This window comes from Anastrepha ludens, chromosome 2 (genome assembly GCF_028408465.1).
Source record: "Anastrepha ludens isolate Willacy chromosome 2, idAnaLude1.1, whole genome shotgun sequence".
NCBI lineage: Eukaryota > Metazoa > Arthropoda > Insecta > Diptera > Tephritidae > Anastrepha > Anastrepha ludens.
Window position 1 is genome coordinate 32407471 of NC_071498.1, and position 14526 is coordinate 32421996.

Genomic DNA, 14526 nt, shown 5'->3' on the forward strand with positions numbered 1-14526 from the left:
AAACCGGTGAATACCGTGGTTGTTCGATGATATTTTTCGAGTTTTTGGTCAAAAAAGTGTCCACAATATGGGCCTTGTGAGACGGTGCGTTATCATGATGCAAGATCCATGAGTTTTCTTTCCACAAATTGGACCGTTTCAGTAGCACATTCTCTCTCAAACGTCGCATAACTTCCAAATAATATTCTTTATTTATCGTAGAACCATTTGGAATGAATTTCGAATGCACAAAACCATGATAATCAAAGAGAACGAGTAGCGTGACTTTCACTTTTGACCGACTTTCACGTGGTTTTTTGGGTTTCAGCTCATGTGGGTATCGCCATTGAGCCGCCTGTTGACTGGTTTGCATGTTAAACTCATATACCCACGTCTCATCACCTGCTATAATACGCTGGATAAACGTTTGGTCCGAATTCACTTGCTCAGGCATGTCTTCGGCCACCTTCTTCCGATGAATTTTTTGAAAGAAATTCAACTCTTTTGGGAAGAGTCGGGCAGCCACGCGTCCCATGCCCAATTGATGGTGTAAAAGGTTGCGAATTGATTCGTGAGGTCTACTAAGGTCACGAGCTACCCTCCTCAACTTAAGTGATGGTTTTTCAGCACCATTTCATTGACTTTGTCGACTTTTTCATTCGTTGAAGACGTTGTTGGGCGACCAAATCGAGGCAAATTTTCCACGACTTCTCGGCCCTCTGCAAAAGCCTTATACCATTCGAAGATCCGTGTTTTTGATAAATCACATTCACCATAGGATTTCTGCAATATTTTCAACGATTTGGCACACGAAATCCGAATCAAATCAAATCAAATCAAATCAAAAACACAAAATCTTAATCAAAACACAAAATTTAAGACCAATTCTTTGTTCCATCTTTTTACCCATACTGAAAATCGCAGAGCACACCTGCGGTTGACTGATATTAAATTCCAAAAACAAGCTAATTGAGAGATCACGCCCAAACTTTGCGACACTATACTGTCCTCTGTAACAACATTCCAGCAAAAAAAATATAGACATATGTGTAACGCACGCTTTTTAAATGAACAACAGACAGAATGTATGTCCCTACATTTGATACCAGATTTATCAATCGGTAACGCTTTTATATGCACTAAGGAACAAATATCATAAAAAGTGAAATAGTCTAATTTAAATTGTAATGCAATGGCATTTAAATGCCTTTTTTAACAACCGAGCAAATTAATATACATAAATAACTAAATAAAGTCGCAAAGAGTTACAACAAAAACAGCTGCCATCAACCATAGCAGCTTTAGCATTAATAAAAGCAATAATAATAACAACTTGCGGCGTCTACCAATGCAAACTAAAAACAAAAGCAATAAAATATAACGACAGTAATAAAAGCAACAACTGTAATAAGAGCAACAACCACATGACCACTTCATTCCGCTTGGGCTTTACACTCATAGTTTTCACTTTCTTTTCCTCAGTCACGGAACCAGTTTCGGTGATTTCTTCCAGCGTTACCAGTGTTTCCTCATTTTCGCCTGTTTTCGCTTTTATTTGCATATGCCCAGTTACAAATTTGTATACTTATATACATATACATACAACGTTGGCTTTTTTTCTTATTTATAAGTCATAGTATGATTTTTATTATGGAGACTTTTTGATGGCTGTCAATGGGCAGCAGAATAAAAGCGAATTGTAAATTTTACCAATATCTGTGCTATGAGTGTACGAGTACGTACAAATATTTAGTTGTTAAATAAATAATTCAACTACATAAAGAGTATAATAAGTATTTCAGAATATTAGCGGCCGTATGAAGTACTGGCAACTGTACGAAAAATGAGGTTAAAGTAGTTGCAAAGCTGTAATCTATGGCCATATTCCAAGCACAGTGAAGAAGTTCATTGTGTTAAAGCAATTTAGTGAGCTTTTCCGTATTCGAAAATATACTGCTTAGATATTTTAAAAGAAACTATGTAGATAAAGTTATGTGCGAAGGCAAAATGTGTCGCTGGATTTGTAAAAAGTATTCAAATCAAGAATTAATATGACCAGGGCTACACCAGAGCCATAAATATTTGGGTCTATCATCAACCCAAGCATGAAAAATCGAGTGTATCTGATAAGCTTAAATGGCTTTGAAGGATTGAAAATATGTCAGAATTAGAAAATCTTGTAAACCATTATCGATCGTCTGAAAGATACATACTCATACATACATATGGGGTAGTCAGAATTTTCAAAAACTTTGATTTATTGTTTTTAAATTTTCTGAAAATATAATATATTTGAAGTGCATCTGACAAATACTTTTCGAGTTATTCAACAATTAACAAAGGGCGCTCGGGCGCTGCGGAGAGTTCGAGAGCAAGTAGCTAGCAGCAGCAACATACCTATGAAAGTGACAGATAAGCGCGTCAACGATAACACGAATGCTACGTAGGCAACAGCAAATCAATATTTTGGAAACTGCTATGACGCTGACACTTTAAATGCACTTTTCTCAAAACTATGTTTTTTGAACTGGTGATCAGTCAACTTAAAAACCGCTTGGTAGATTTTAATAAAATGTATACTGCTTTTGAAAAACATAAAAAACTCGTGCCTGATTGAAGGATTTTTTTCATAAATTTCGTTATTTTTTTAACAATTAATTGTCGGTTTTTTTAGAAAATTTTGAAAGTATTTCCTGATGCCACCATTTTCGTTAATTTTGAAAGAAAATCTTCGTTCAGACACAAGATCTTCAATTAATAAAACTAATTTCTCTTATCCGATGGACTTATGATGATCACCTCAAGGGACTTCTGGAGAAACGGGATCCACACAAACAGCGATAACTTTTACAATTATGATTTTTTTTTTAATTTTGCTAAAGTCAAGTCGAAACCTGCTGTATTAATGCTACAATATGTTTTTATTTTTGTCAAATAAAACAATTGACTAGGAAAATAAATTTATTGAAAATCATAAGGAAGATTGAAAATACGTTATTATGTACGAAGAAGTTAAGGCTGCATACTTGTATAAGCAAAGAAATAATTCAATTCTGAACAGCACTCCTGAGCAAAATAGAGAAACAAATGTTAAACGTAAATATCGCTCATTTACGGAAAGAATGTCAATGATGTGAAAAAAACCGAAATGTCGAAAAAACTATCCCAAATTTTTCCATTTACTATGCCTTTCTAAGGAAAAGTAAAGACACATTTTTATCTAATGAGATACTGTTAGTAGATATCGCAATGATTTTTTTTACACAGCATAAAAAAAAGCTTGTGGCCATTTCTGCATATTTATCTAAAAAATAAATTCTTTCCCAAATTATGACACTATTAAAGGATATAAGCGATATGTAAAGAGTTTTTGTTTTGTTTTAGCAGCTTAAAAATCCATAAACAGTATAAACATCAATAAAATGGCCAAATACAATATATGATTTTATGTGTGGGGAACCAAATCGTAGTTGCGAATAATTTTCCTGCATCTTTCATCATTCACGATAACTTGGACTGCATCTTCAATTTTGACAAAGTGTGGACCATTGATGCCTCTGACAAGTAAATCATACTAAACTGTGACTTTTTCAGGATGAACTGAGATTTCGTAGACCGCCGTAGCCGTATGGAATAGTGCGTGGCTACATTCGGTAGTGCCCAGAAAAACCCCTGGAATCACAGCGCATGAAGCGCCAAATAATAGAAAGATTTTTTTAAGCGGTCGCCCTACGGAAGACAATGGCAAACCTCCCAGAGTATTTCTACTATGAAAAAGTTGCTCATAAAAACATTTGCCATTCGAAACCGGCATAAAATTGTAGGTCCCTCCATTTGAGCAAAAAATCGTATGACGCACACCACAAATAGGAGGAAAAGCTTGGCCAAGCACACAATAAAGTCTGCAAGCGTCAATTATATATGGAGGGCCAAAATACGCGCCTAGATGTTGTTTTAAATTAAAACATATACGTTTAGGTTAGGTTGACTTGTCTGGCTGAAAGCCATCGCATAGACCTATGGTTCTTTAATGGTACCAGATGGAGCTTGACCCTTACGTTTCCTTGTAGTAGGCTTCTTGTATCATAATAAGCTTGCGTCTTTTGCGAATATAAGTAAGCTCTGAAGCTCTAACCTTCAAGAGACAATCTAACCTCTCATTTTGTAGACCTCCTAAACATTTCATTCGGATTCTAGCTAATGCAGGGCAAGAACATAGAAGGGGTTCAAGAGTTTCTTCTAGTTCATTGCAAAATCTGCAGCTGTTTTCGTGTGCCGCTCGCAAGTTGTGGCCTGTCAGTAGACCTACGATAATTCTGATTTCCTTTCTAGGCAGGGCTAGTACGAATCTGGCGTATTTATCTGCATTCTGTGCACACATGATTTTCGTGGTTTTACAAGTGGCTAGAATATTCCACCTCCTGTCTATCCGTGTTTTCATGTCCACAGCGATGTCATTGTATACCGTATTTCAGGTTTCAATATGTCATTTTCTTGTTCGAATTGTATGTAAACAGCGGTTTTGGCAATCTCATCTACAATTTCGTTTTCTGCAATGCCCTTATGCCCGAGTACCCAATGATGTGTAACCGTCTGTCTGCGGCTAGTCGCGCTATGGCTTTCCTGGTTCTAAGAAAGTTTTTAGATGAAATTTCATATGAGTTTATTGCCTTTATTGCCGTTTGACTGTCCAACATATATAGGTGTTGCTCGGTGTCCTTGCTAGCGCTATTTGTGCAGCCTTTCCTACCCCAAAGACTTCCGCTTGAAAAATACTGCAATGGTCAGGGAGCTTAATTGGCCGCCTGATGTCCAACATTTGTTACATAGAAAAAATTTAAGACATAGAATTATAAAAAATCAAGGAGTTTTTTGTTTGCAAAATAAAGTGTACTTTGTTGCACTAGAATTTAATAAACTATAAAAAAATCTTCCTAAATTTTATTGTAATTAAAAATCGTGGAGTTGGGATACAAAATTTGAGGCTATTTTCAATTTATTTTTAATTAAAGTTTGTACATTTCATTTAAATAGTTTTTGTAAACATGCAAAAACAAAGCAAAATATATTGAAAACTGGTCAATATGTTGAGGCGCTATCGCTATGGCAAAGTGGTTTTCATATTTAGAACTTTATTCTGTCGACTTATCGACAATTGCTTTGGTTTTTAGGACATTTTTTTGGTTGGCAGTGTTGGCTGTTTTCATTATATAAAGAAAAAGCACGATACCAGCAGAAAAAAATGTGAAAAACCAACGAGATTTTGAGTCTCTACAAACCGAAATTAACTGGACTATAAGCCTCCTTGGGCGGCCGCCGTAGCCGAATGGGTTGGTGCGTGATTACCATTCGGAATTCACAGAGAGGTCGTTGGTTCGAATCTCGGTGAAGGCAAAATTAATAAAAACATTTTTCTAATAGCGGTCGCCCCTCGGCAGGTATTTCTGCCATGAAAAAGCTCCTCATAAAAATATCTGCCGTTCGGAGTCGGCTTGAAACTGTAGGTCCCTCCATTTGTGGAACAACATCAAGACGCACACCACAAATAGGAGGAGGAGCTCGGCCAAACACCTAACAGAAGTGTACGCGCCAATTATTTATTTTTTTTTTTTTATAAGCCTCCGTAGTTAAAATTATTGTAAAAATTCTGATTAAAATGTACGACATTTTGATGCATTTTTTGGGCTTCGTTATAAATTTGCACTTAGTTTGAAACTTGGATTTATATGAATGTTGTAAGTAAATAAGCTAAAAAAATTATATAAAAAATAATTCAATTTCCAAAACTTTAAAAATAGGTCCCTGTGCTTTATATATTAAGGGGTTAGGGGTAGTCAAAGGCCCGAAAAATGATGACTTTCAATAATTTTTTTTTTTTTTGCGAGTCAATTGCTTTATTTTACAAAATTAAAAACATATTGTAGCATTAATACATCATGTTTCGACTTGACTTTAGCAAAATTTAAAAAAAAAATTAATAATTGAAAAAGTTATCACTGTTTGTGTGGAACCCGTTTCTCCAGACGTCCCTTGCGGAGACCATCACAAGTCCTTGGAGATTCATCTAAAATCAGTTGGACAAGAGAAATTAATTTTATTAATAGATAACCTTGTGCCTGGTCGAATCTTTATTTTTCAAAATTAACGGCGGCCTCAGGAAATATTTTTCAGGTTTTCGAGAAAAAACGACAATTAATTGTTTAAAAAAATCGAAATTAAAAAAAAAAATCCTTCGATCAAGCACGAGTTTTTTATGTTTTTCAAAAGCATTAATAATTTTATTGAAATCTACCAAGCGGTTCTTAAGTTACAGTGCATTTAAAGCGTTTAAAGTTTTGCGAACGCTCCGGAGCGCCCGAGTGCCCTTTTTTAATTGTTGAATAGCTCGAAAAGTATTCGTCAGATTCACTTCAAATTTTCACACAATATTTTTAAGATATTATACTTTCAGAAAATGCAAAACTCAAAATCCAATTTTTTGAAAATTCTGACTGTCCCTGACCCCTTAAACTTTTATTATTTGTTTTAATTAGGCAGAATCACTTAAAATCAATCCCTCGCGTCCTCTGGGACCCTGTCCGATAGAAACAACATAACTATGAAGCTCTATGTAAAATATTATTTATGTACTTGTATTTCGAAAATTTTTAACTTTTTCAGGAAAGTAGTCTTCGATGCTTAGCTCATTTTTGATTAATTTTGTTAAATTCTATGGTATTCCAAACTCAAGCGTTGTTGAGATACTCGATTTTAAGAAATATTAAAAAAAAGTGTTTTTTAATTAAAAAAATATTGTTTTCTATTTTTAATTAAAAAGTATATCAATTTGACGAAATTATCAATAAAATTTGAACCTAGCCCTAACACTGGCTTGACAAAGTTTTAAATTTACAATTTCTCACTTAGTGTCTCCTCCTGCACATCATTAAAAGAGAAATTTTTAAGGAAACTATTCTGCAAATATTTTAAAAACTAGTATGTCTTCTTAGCTACCCGAAAATAAATAATAAGAATTAAAATCATGCATACACACACATACATTTTTCGAGAGCGATGCTTCTAATTAAAAATGAAAGTTTATGGCAGTGACAATCAGAAACTTTCTTAGAAACTGCAGCATCTACTTTACAAATTAAAAATAAATCAATCAATACAATTAGCACTTGCTGATGTTCCAAGGTACTTTCACTGTTTGAAAAGTGCCAACAGAAGTGGCTCAGAATAAAAGGCGCACGCGCACAAAGCAGGCACTTCAAATAAGTTCAAATAAGAGCACTTGCAATCAAGTTCGTTGCTTAAGTCTTTTGTGCACATGAATGCATGCATGTGTGTATGCGTGTATGCGTGTATGGGTGTAGTTAGTCACCTTTTCAGACGTTTGACATTGAAACTGTGGTGTTGAAATGCGTGGTGTTGAAATGCGTAACTGCATTTCATTTGCAATTTGGCAAGCGTAGGCTGGTAGAGGGTGTCTCATTAAGGACGGATATTTTGGAACTGGAAAAAATGCGCATTGTTTATTTACACAGTGCTAATGGTATTATTGTTAAAAAGAGTGGAGAGACATGCAAGGTGGCGCAAAATTAGTCACCCTGCCGGAAGATTTATAATTTTTGTAATTGTCATATTTGATGCTTGAATGCGTGAATTAGACAGTTGCAGTATGCAAACAGACATGCAATGCAGCGCGTGAAGGTCAAAATTCCGATTTGCATCACTTAAAATCATTTTTGTATTTAGTTTAGTAAAAAAGTTATTCAAAAACCAGATTTAATGATTAATTTTGCACCACCTTGTATTTTCATTAGATTTTTATAGAAACTAACAGGCGATAAATGGCAACCTTCAGGCAATTTTTAAGCAGTTAAGCATTTTTTAAAGAAATATATATATAATATATATAATTGGCGCGTACACCCTTTTTGGGTGTTTGGCCGAGCTCCTCCTTCTATTTGTGCTATGCGTTTAGATGTTGTTCCACAATTTTAAAGAAATACCCCATAGAATTTGGTTATAAACTTTGCGCAATTTTCTTATTGACACAACGAATTTCGTCTTTGAGTTCTGCATGCATATAACCCTACTTTCGCAAGTTCCCAAAGAGAGCCACTTCACTAACTTCAAATCGTATGATTTTGGTGCCCAATTCAATCTGTCTTGGTGCGAGTTGTGAACCTCTTGCCATTTCGTTAGTGAATTTTTACAATTTATCTGAGGGCTGCTGCACTAGAAATCTGTGTCATAAATGCTCACAGCTGACAAACTACAACACTGCGTGATTGACGCAAAAAAATAGTGCTAAATCCGAAGTAGCGACCCATTTGGGCATACCCAGTAGCCGTTGAACTTAATTTTATTTTTATATTTTATTTCTATACCTTTGTTTTGGCAAACACCTGGAAATCCGTTAATAAATAATTTGTGTAAATGTTTACTTTAGTTCCGCACATTGGTGGCACATTTTGTAGGTGTATTTAAGCAACATTTTTTTGTTATTTAATTTTATTTGCCTAAGCATTACAAAATTTTCGTGCCAAGTGCTGCCTTTGTGTCGGCAATTAGCGTCCTTGAGACGCGCTCATCAAGCCGCTGGCGAATGGCAAAAATAATTGTATTTTTTTTTTATATTTTAATGCTTCAAATTCGCACTACTTACCACCACAAAATAGTAGAGATGTTGCGGCAAAACGCATTTTGTCGAATTGTGTAAGCGTTTAGACGCCGTTTTGTACAATTCGGTGTTGACTGCTGCCCGAAAATGATGTACAATCTTTTTTCGGTTTCGGTTTTTTTTTTTTTTTGTCTTCGCTATTGCCTAATAGTGCAGTTAACGAGGCGACAAATAAAATTCCGTTTTACTGCCGGAAGTGTTTTGAGAGTTTTGCACTTTTGTGTTGAAAATCCTGGACGCTGTGTTGGCTGGCGATTGTTGCTGGGTACTTCCCAACTGCACACACACACGCTTTCAAACCGGCCGCCTAATGTGCAGCACTTGAGATTGCAATTTCAGATTAGCAACTTTATATTGTTGGTCGGTCGAGCGCTTAATTGGTTGGATTGTTAGTTGGTCGTGAATGTCCGACTCTTGGCAACTACCACTTCAATGGCCTTCATATGCGCTGATGCGTTGTGCCCACAGCGTTTTGCTACCAACTACCAAAGAAAATGAAAGTGATTTGCTGCTAAATTTAACGCGCTGTTGTTATTTTAAGCATTTAAATGTGGCTTTTTACGCTTTTGTTTTTATTTTTACCATAAATTTATGAATTTATATACTTTTTTACTTCGGCATTTTGCAATTTGTCTGCTTGTTCACTTATTAACTTTGTTGCTGTATTTAGTTGCAACTATTTATCGCTTTATATTTTTAGCAGTAATTGTTGTTGTTGTTGTTTTTAATGCATACACTCCAATTGAAAAAGTAAATAAACACTTGAGATTATTACAGCATCGCACACGGTTTCGATTTTTTTCTCAATAAAATCACGCATAAAATTGCAGCACTTAAACGAGCAAATATTAGTTTCACTTTCGTTGCGAAGTGGCTTGTAGCAAAAAGAAAACTAATGAACGCTATTCAATATTTTTTTTTTTTACCAATTCTTCGCTATCCACCACTTTCATATATTCAACGTCATATTTCATGGTACGAACGCTTTTGCAATGTCGCAATACGCTGTGTTGTTGTAAATATGTAAAAAACAAAAAATAAAAAAAATGTTTCGTTCAGTAACTCAAATTAGGTTTTCTAGCCGAAATATCTTCACCGAAGCGTGCAGCAAGTTAAAGAAATGTCTTGTCGCTTCTTTCAAACACATTTACATGCAAGCTTGAAATTTATTTAAATTTATAATTTTTGTTTTGTTACATTTATTTTACATTAATATCCTCGCTACTGTTTCGACTTGAGCGCGCGCACCTCAAACACCTTCCGTTGCCGCCTGTTGTACATCACCAACTGAATTGTACTGCAAAAATATTTTGAATTTTGTCGTTGCCGTTGTCTGCTTGCTGCTATCTGCTGCTGTATGTTGGTCGTTGTTATTGTTTTATATATATATATATATATTTATTGTGCTTTATGCGGGCTGCGCGCGTGCACACGTCGGTTGCGCATGCGCTTGTAGCGCTGAAGTGTTGCAGTAGTCATCGAAGCGCAGACGCAGGCGGAGTTGTAAGCAGCTCGCGAATACTTGCTGGAGTTTAAACGACTGCTAGCACTACCAGTGCCTCCATTGTTGTATCTGTTAAGCAAACGACGCTAATAATGTCGCCGCGCCTATTGTTTATAGTGTTTCCATAAGGTACTGTGGTGCAGTTTGCTTAAATCGTATATAAAAAATTGTAGGCTGTGCTTCCAGCATCATCTCTTAATTGGTAGTGTGTGCGTAATTCAGTATAAAATGACTGATTTGGCCCAATGATTCTTTTTTTTTAATTTTATTAAATTTTATCTGGAAAAAGTATTTATTTTGCCATACTCATGGCTATTATAAAAAAAATTTTTTAGCGCATTTCTCGATTTCCTCATCAGTTTTTTCAGCTAAACCAGATTTTTTAAACATAGGCTCGTTAATGCAATGCTCACCATCTCAAACTTTATTGGGAAACTTAGACTTGCAAGTACCGGTTACTTTGGGGAAAAAGAAATCCATTGTTTGTGAGCAGAATTTTTGCGCAAATGGTTTAAAACTGATCCTATTGAAAATATTTGATGCTAACGGGAAGTCGATGTTCTGTATGGATGTGAAATATGGAACTTAACAACAAGCATATCAGAATTATTGCAATCCCTCCTAAACCGTTGCCTATGAAAGATAATGCGGATATTCTGGCCTGATATTATAAGCAACGATGATCTTTAGGCGGCTACCGGTCAAACACCAGTTCACATAGAAATTATGCGCCGCTAGTGGAAATGTATCGGACACAAATTGCGCAAACCACGGGCTGACATCGCAAGGACAGCGCTAGACTGGAATCCCCAAGGAAGCCATAGGTGCGGACGACCAGCCAACACTGGGAGGTCACAAGTAGCAACAGAGGCGGACAGAGCAGGCCGTTCCTGGAGTCAATCTAAACAAACGAAATTATAACTTGTTTATTGAGGCCCTATACTTCATCTAGGAACTATGGGAAAATATATATATATTATCCACCTTTAGCTCCTGGGCGATACTACAACTACTAACATCCCGGTCAAGTTCGATTATATCTGTGATTTTATCGCCATTTTCCTTCATTTTCTTTAACATCAAAAATGCCTGAATGAAATCAACGAAACCAGAATTCCACGCAATTAGCTGTTACAGTATCTTATGGTGCCGATACTGTAACAGTTAAGCACCATTCACAATTTCAGCCACTTGGCTAGCATTTTCGCCTTTATCAAAGAAAAACCAAAATGTGCCGAATTTTCTCTTTGTTGACTTCCATACAAACACCCTGTAACTCACAACTGAATGGAACAAACAAAAAACAGCAAACAAATTTTCACCCTTGACAAGGAGCATAAACTTTAAATTGACTTACTTTACTTTTGATACTTTACGAGACATCGACCACAACAGCCTTCTACCGAGGAAATAATAGATTTATTTTCCCCCAAACTAATATATAAATATTGTTTAATTACATCTGAGAAAAAATGGGGAATCTCCCATACTTCATTGCGAGAAATTTACGAGGTCTGTTAGAAAAGTATCTGACTTTGTTTTTTATTTCTAACACCTGACAAATTTGAATTACGCGCGCTTACATAAGCAGACCTATAACCTTCCTGCACATATGTGAATTTTTTCCCGCCTGTCGCTAGCGTCAGTTGCTGTCAAGCAGTGTGAACATAACATGGTACATAGTGCTCTCGTCGGTTTTTGAATACAAGCAAATTGACGGAACGATATGTAAGTGTTTGTTGCAGATGAAGTCACCCGTGAGGCCGCCTGTGAGAGTGCAATGCTCTTTTTGTTTAACGTGAGGGCCATGTTAGCTCTTTTAGCATTGAAACTTAAGAACTTTTTGGAGCGTCTAAGACCCTCTACGTTGTTCCAATGCTGATTTATTAGGGTTTAGGCGCAGTGTTTTACTTTTTGTTTTAGGCTGTTTTTGTGAAATCCAAACATGGGACTAGGTCCGATGAAATTTACATCTGCCCCTTTTTTGGCTTGAAAGTCTGCCTTTTCGTTGCCGTCATATCTCTCATGTCCTGGTACCCAAATTAATGAGACATTGTTTTTGATGCCAGGTTGTTGGGTGCCTTGTGGCATTCTAAGAGAGTTTTTGAGTTGTAGGTATAGCTATCTAAAGCTTTTAGAACTGATTGGCTGTCCGAGAGTATTCTAATCTTTACTCTCTTGTGGTTTCTACGTTGCATGATATTTGCTGCTTCCATTATTGCATATAATTCCGCTGGGAAGATGGTGGTGTTCCTGGTGAGAGTGAATGATTTGTGGATCCTGGGCCCCCTACTCCTGCTCCTGTACCATAAGGTGTTTTTGATCCATCAGTGTACCATTTTTGTGAATCATCATTCATCCATTTTGGGTTTGTTTTCCACTCGTTCCTCTCAGGAAAGGTAACTGTGTATCCTTTTGTGAAACAGAGGGTTGGGTCAATGTGGTCTGAAACTTGAGCCAGGCTTATGGTGTTTTTGACTTTATTTAGGATACTTAGGTGACCGGTGAGGTTGAAACCCATTACTGATTTTCTTTTTCGTGTTTGCTCTCGGCAAAATGCTTCCGCGCGCTTGTAAACAATACACTGAACTGTTATTTAGCCAACTAACAGGCATCTGAAGCCCGTGTAACAGCTGCGCGTGCGCTCTGAAATTGGTTACACTTCAAGTGCCGGGCCCAGTATAGGTTTACATAGAGTACAGAATATCTTAAAGTTGAGATTTTTTTTAATATTTAATTGATTTCGCCAGTTTTTCACACAACTTAGTGCGCATTATATTATTCCTTAAAATTTCAGCTTTCTTTAAAAGAAAAGAAAAATATAACAGTTGTGGTACTTTTTGAGATATCGTGCATCGTGAGCTAGCGTTGTGCTCAGAATACGTAAAGCTTGTCCAAGTTGTCATCGTCTTTATTTTCATCGCCTCACAGAAATGACTTGTTACTAACCATTTTTACTACACTGTATAGCACAGCCTAACTGAAGACAATATCTGCTTTCCTTAATGCTGAGCAACCATACGACATACTAAACGCACTTGAAGCATTCCGAGTCCATAAATTAAAGTTTCCTTACATTATTTTATTTATTTTTTATTGTAACTATATTTCATTTTTTCAATTTTTGGTATATTTTTTCCTGTGCTCGTTTTCTTGAAACACAACACAAAATGCAAAGTTTCCCGCCATATTCACACCTTTTGCTACTCTGCTCTGCAAGACATGCATGCACATATACAAACACACACTCGCACACTTATTCTTTTTAGCGTTAACTGCATTCAGTTCAGTTAGTTATCTATCCAGCAAATTTTTCAACACCAAAAACAAACTCGACTTACCGAAGGTGAGAGTAATCGGCTCTGCTATATTTCCAAGCAGCCACCAATGTATGGTATTCACTCATGTGTGTGTGTGTGTGTGTGTTAGTTTATTGTTTTCGTTTGTTGTGCCACTTATAGTTATGGGCCGCATAGTTTTTATTGTAATTTTTTCTCATACTTTTGTTAACAACTTTTTTCATTCATTAGCTTTGGCTGTTCACACACAAAGAGTTTGGTGGCACTTTTGTAAGTTGGTAACTTCCAATTAGTCGGGGCGAAACAATGCAGGCGAACAAAGTGGTGCAGATGTACGAGTATGTATGTATGCATGTGTGTATGTTTTTGAAGCGGTAAATAATGACTCTGCACCGTAAAAACGATCATCTCAAATATTCACATCCACACTTATCTGGGTATACGAGGGTCGGTCAATTAGTATCTAAAAATATGAAGGAATCCAACATTTTGCTTGTCAAAAGCAGCTTTCAGAGGAAGCAAATATCATGACAATCCACTGGCGCATCAGTCCACAGTCGCAATGGCAAATTTTCTTAAATTATGTTAAGAATTTATTTTTCAAAAGATGGGAAAATGGCTTGGCTATCAGAAATATGGTTGGTATGAAGAGTTCAGTGATGAAACACATCCCTACTTCGAAGGTTTCGAGAAGTCAGAGTAAATTTATTTAAATTTTTAGGGACTTACTAAACTACGAAAGTTGCTGTTTATGCAAGGTGGACGTGACGCCATTTGCAAAAATTATGTTTCTTCCGATAGGGTGATTAATTTTGCGCCACCTTTTATCTCTGGCCACCAACGAAAAAATTAGCATTTGTGGTTGAAAACGGTTTTTTGTTTTTCAAAATATTTGGTCCAGTCGTGTTTTCAGGGTGTTTTTTTTAATTGTGCGGAATCCAACGCGAGAACACCTCTTTTACCAGAAGGTGATCACGCAAAGTCTTATTGCTAAAGATGCTCGTCATACTAATGCCCAAGGCTATCTCAATCACACAACATCGGAAAACTTATAATTTTTCCAAATGACGTCG

The 14526-nt window shown here is 36.3% G+C and overlaps 1 protein-coding gene across 1 annotated transcript in view; it reads right to left on the reverse strand.

The window, feature by feature from the left end:
* Window positions 1–9947, reverse strand: part of LOC128867974 (uncharacterized) — a 38504-nt gene extending 28557 nt beyond the window's left edge. The window contains exon 1 of the mRNA XM_054109636.1: window positions 8636–9947. Coding sequence (XP_053965611.1) covers window positions 8636–8672 — 37 coding nt within the window. The 5' untranslated portion in view covers window positions 8673–9947. The remainder of the gene's footprint in view (window positions 1–8635) is intronic.
* Window positions 9948–14526: the final 4579 nt, after the last annotated feature.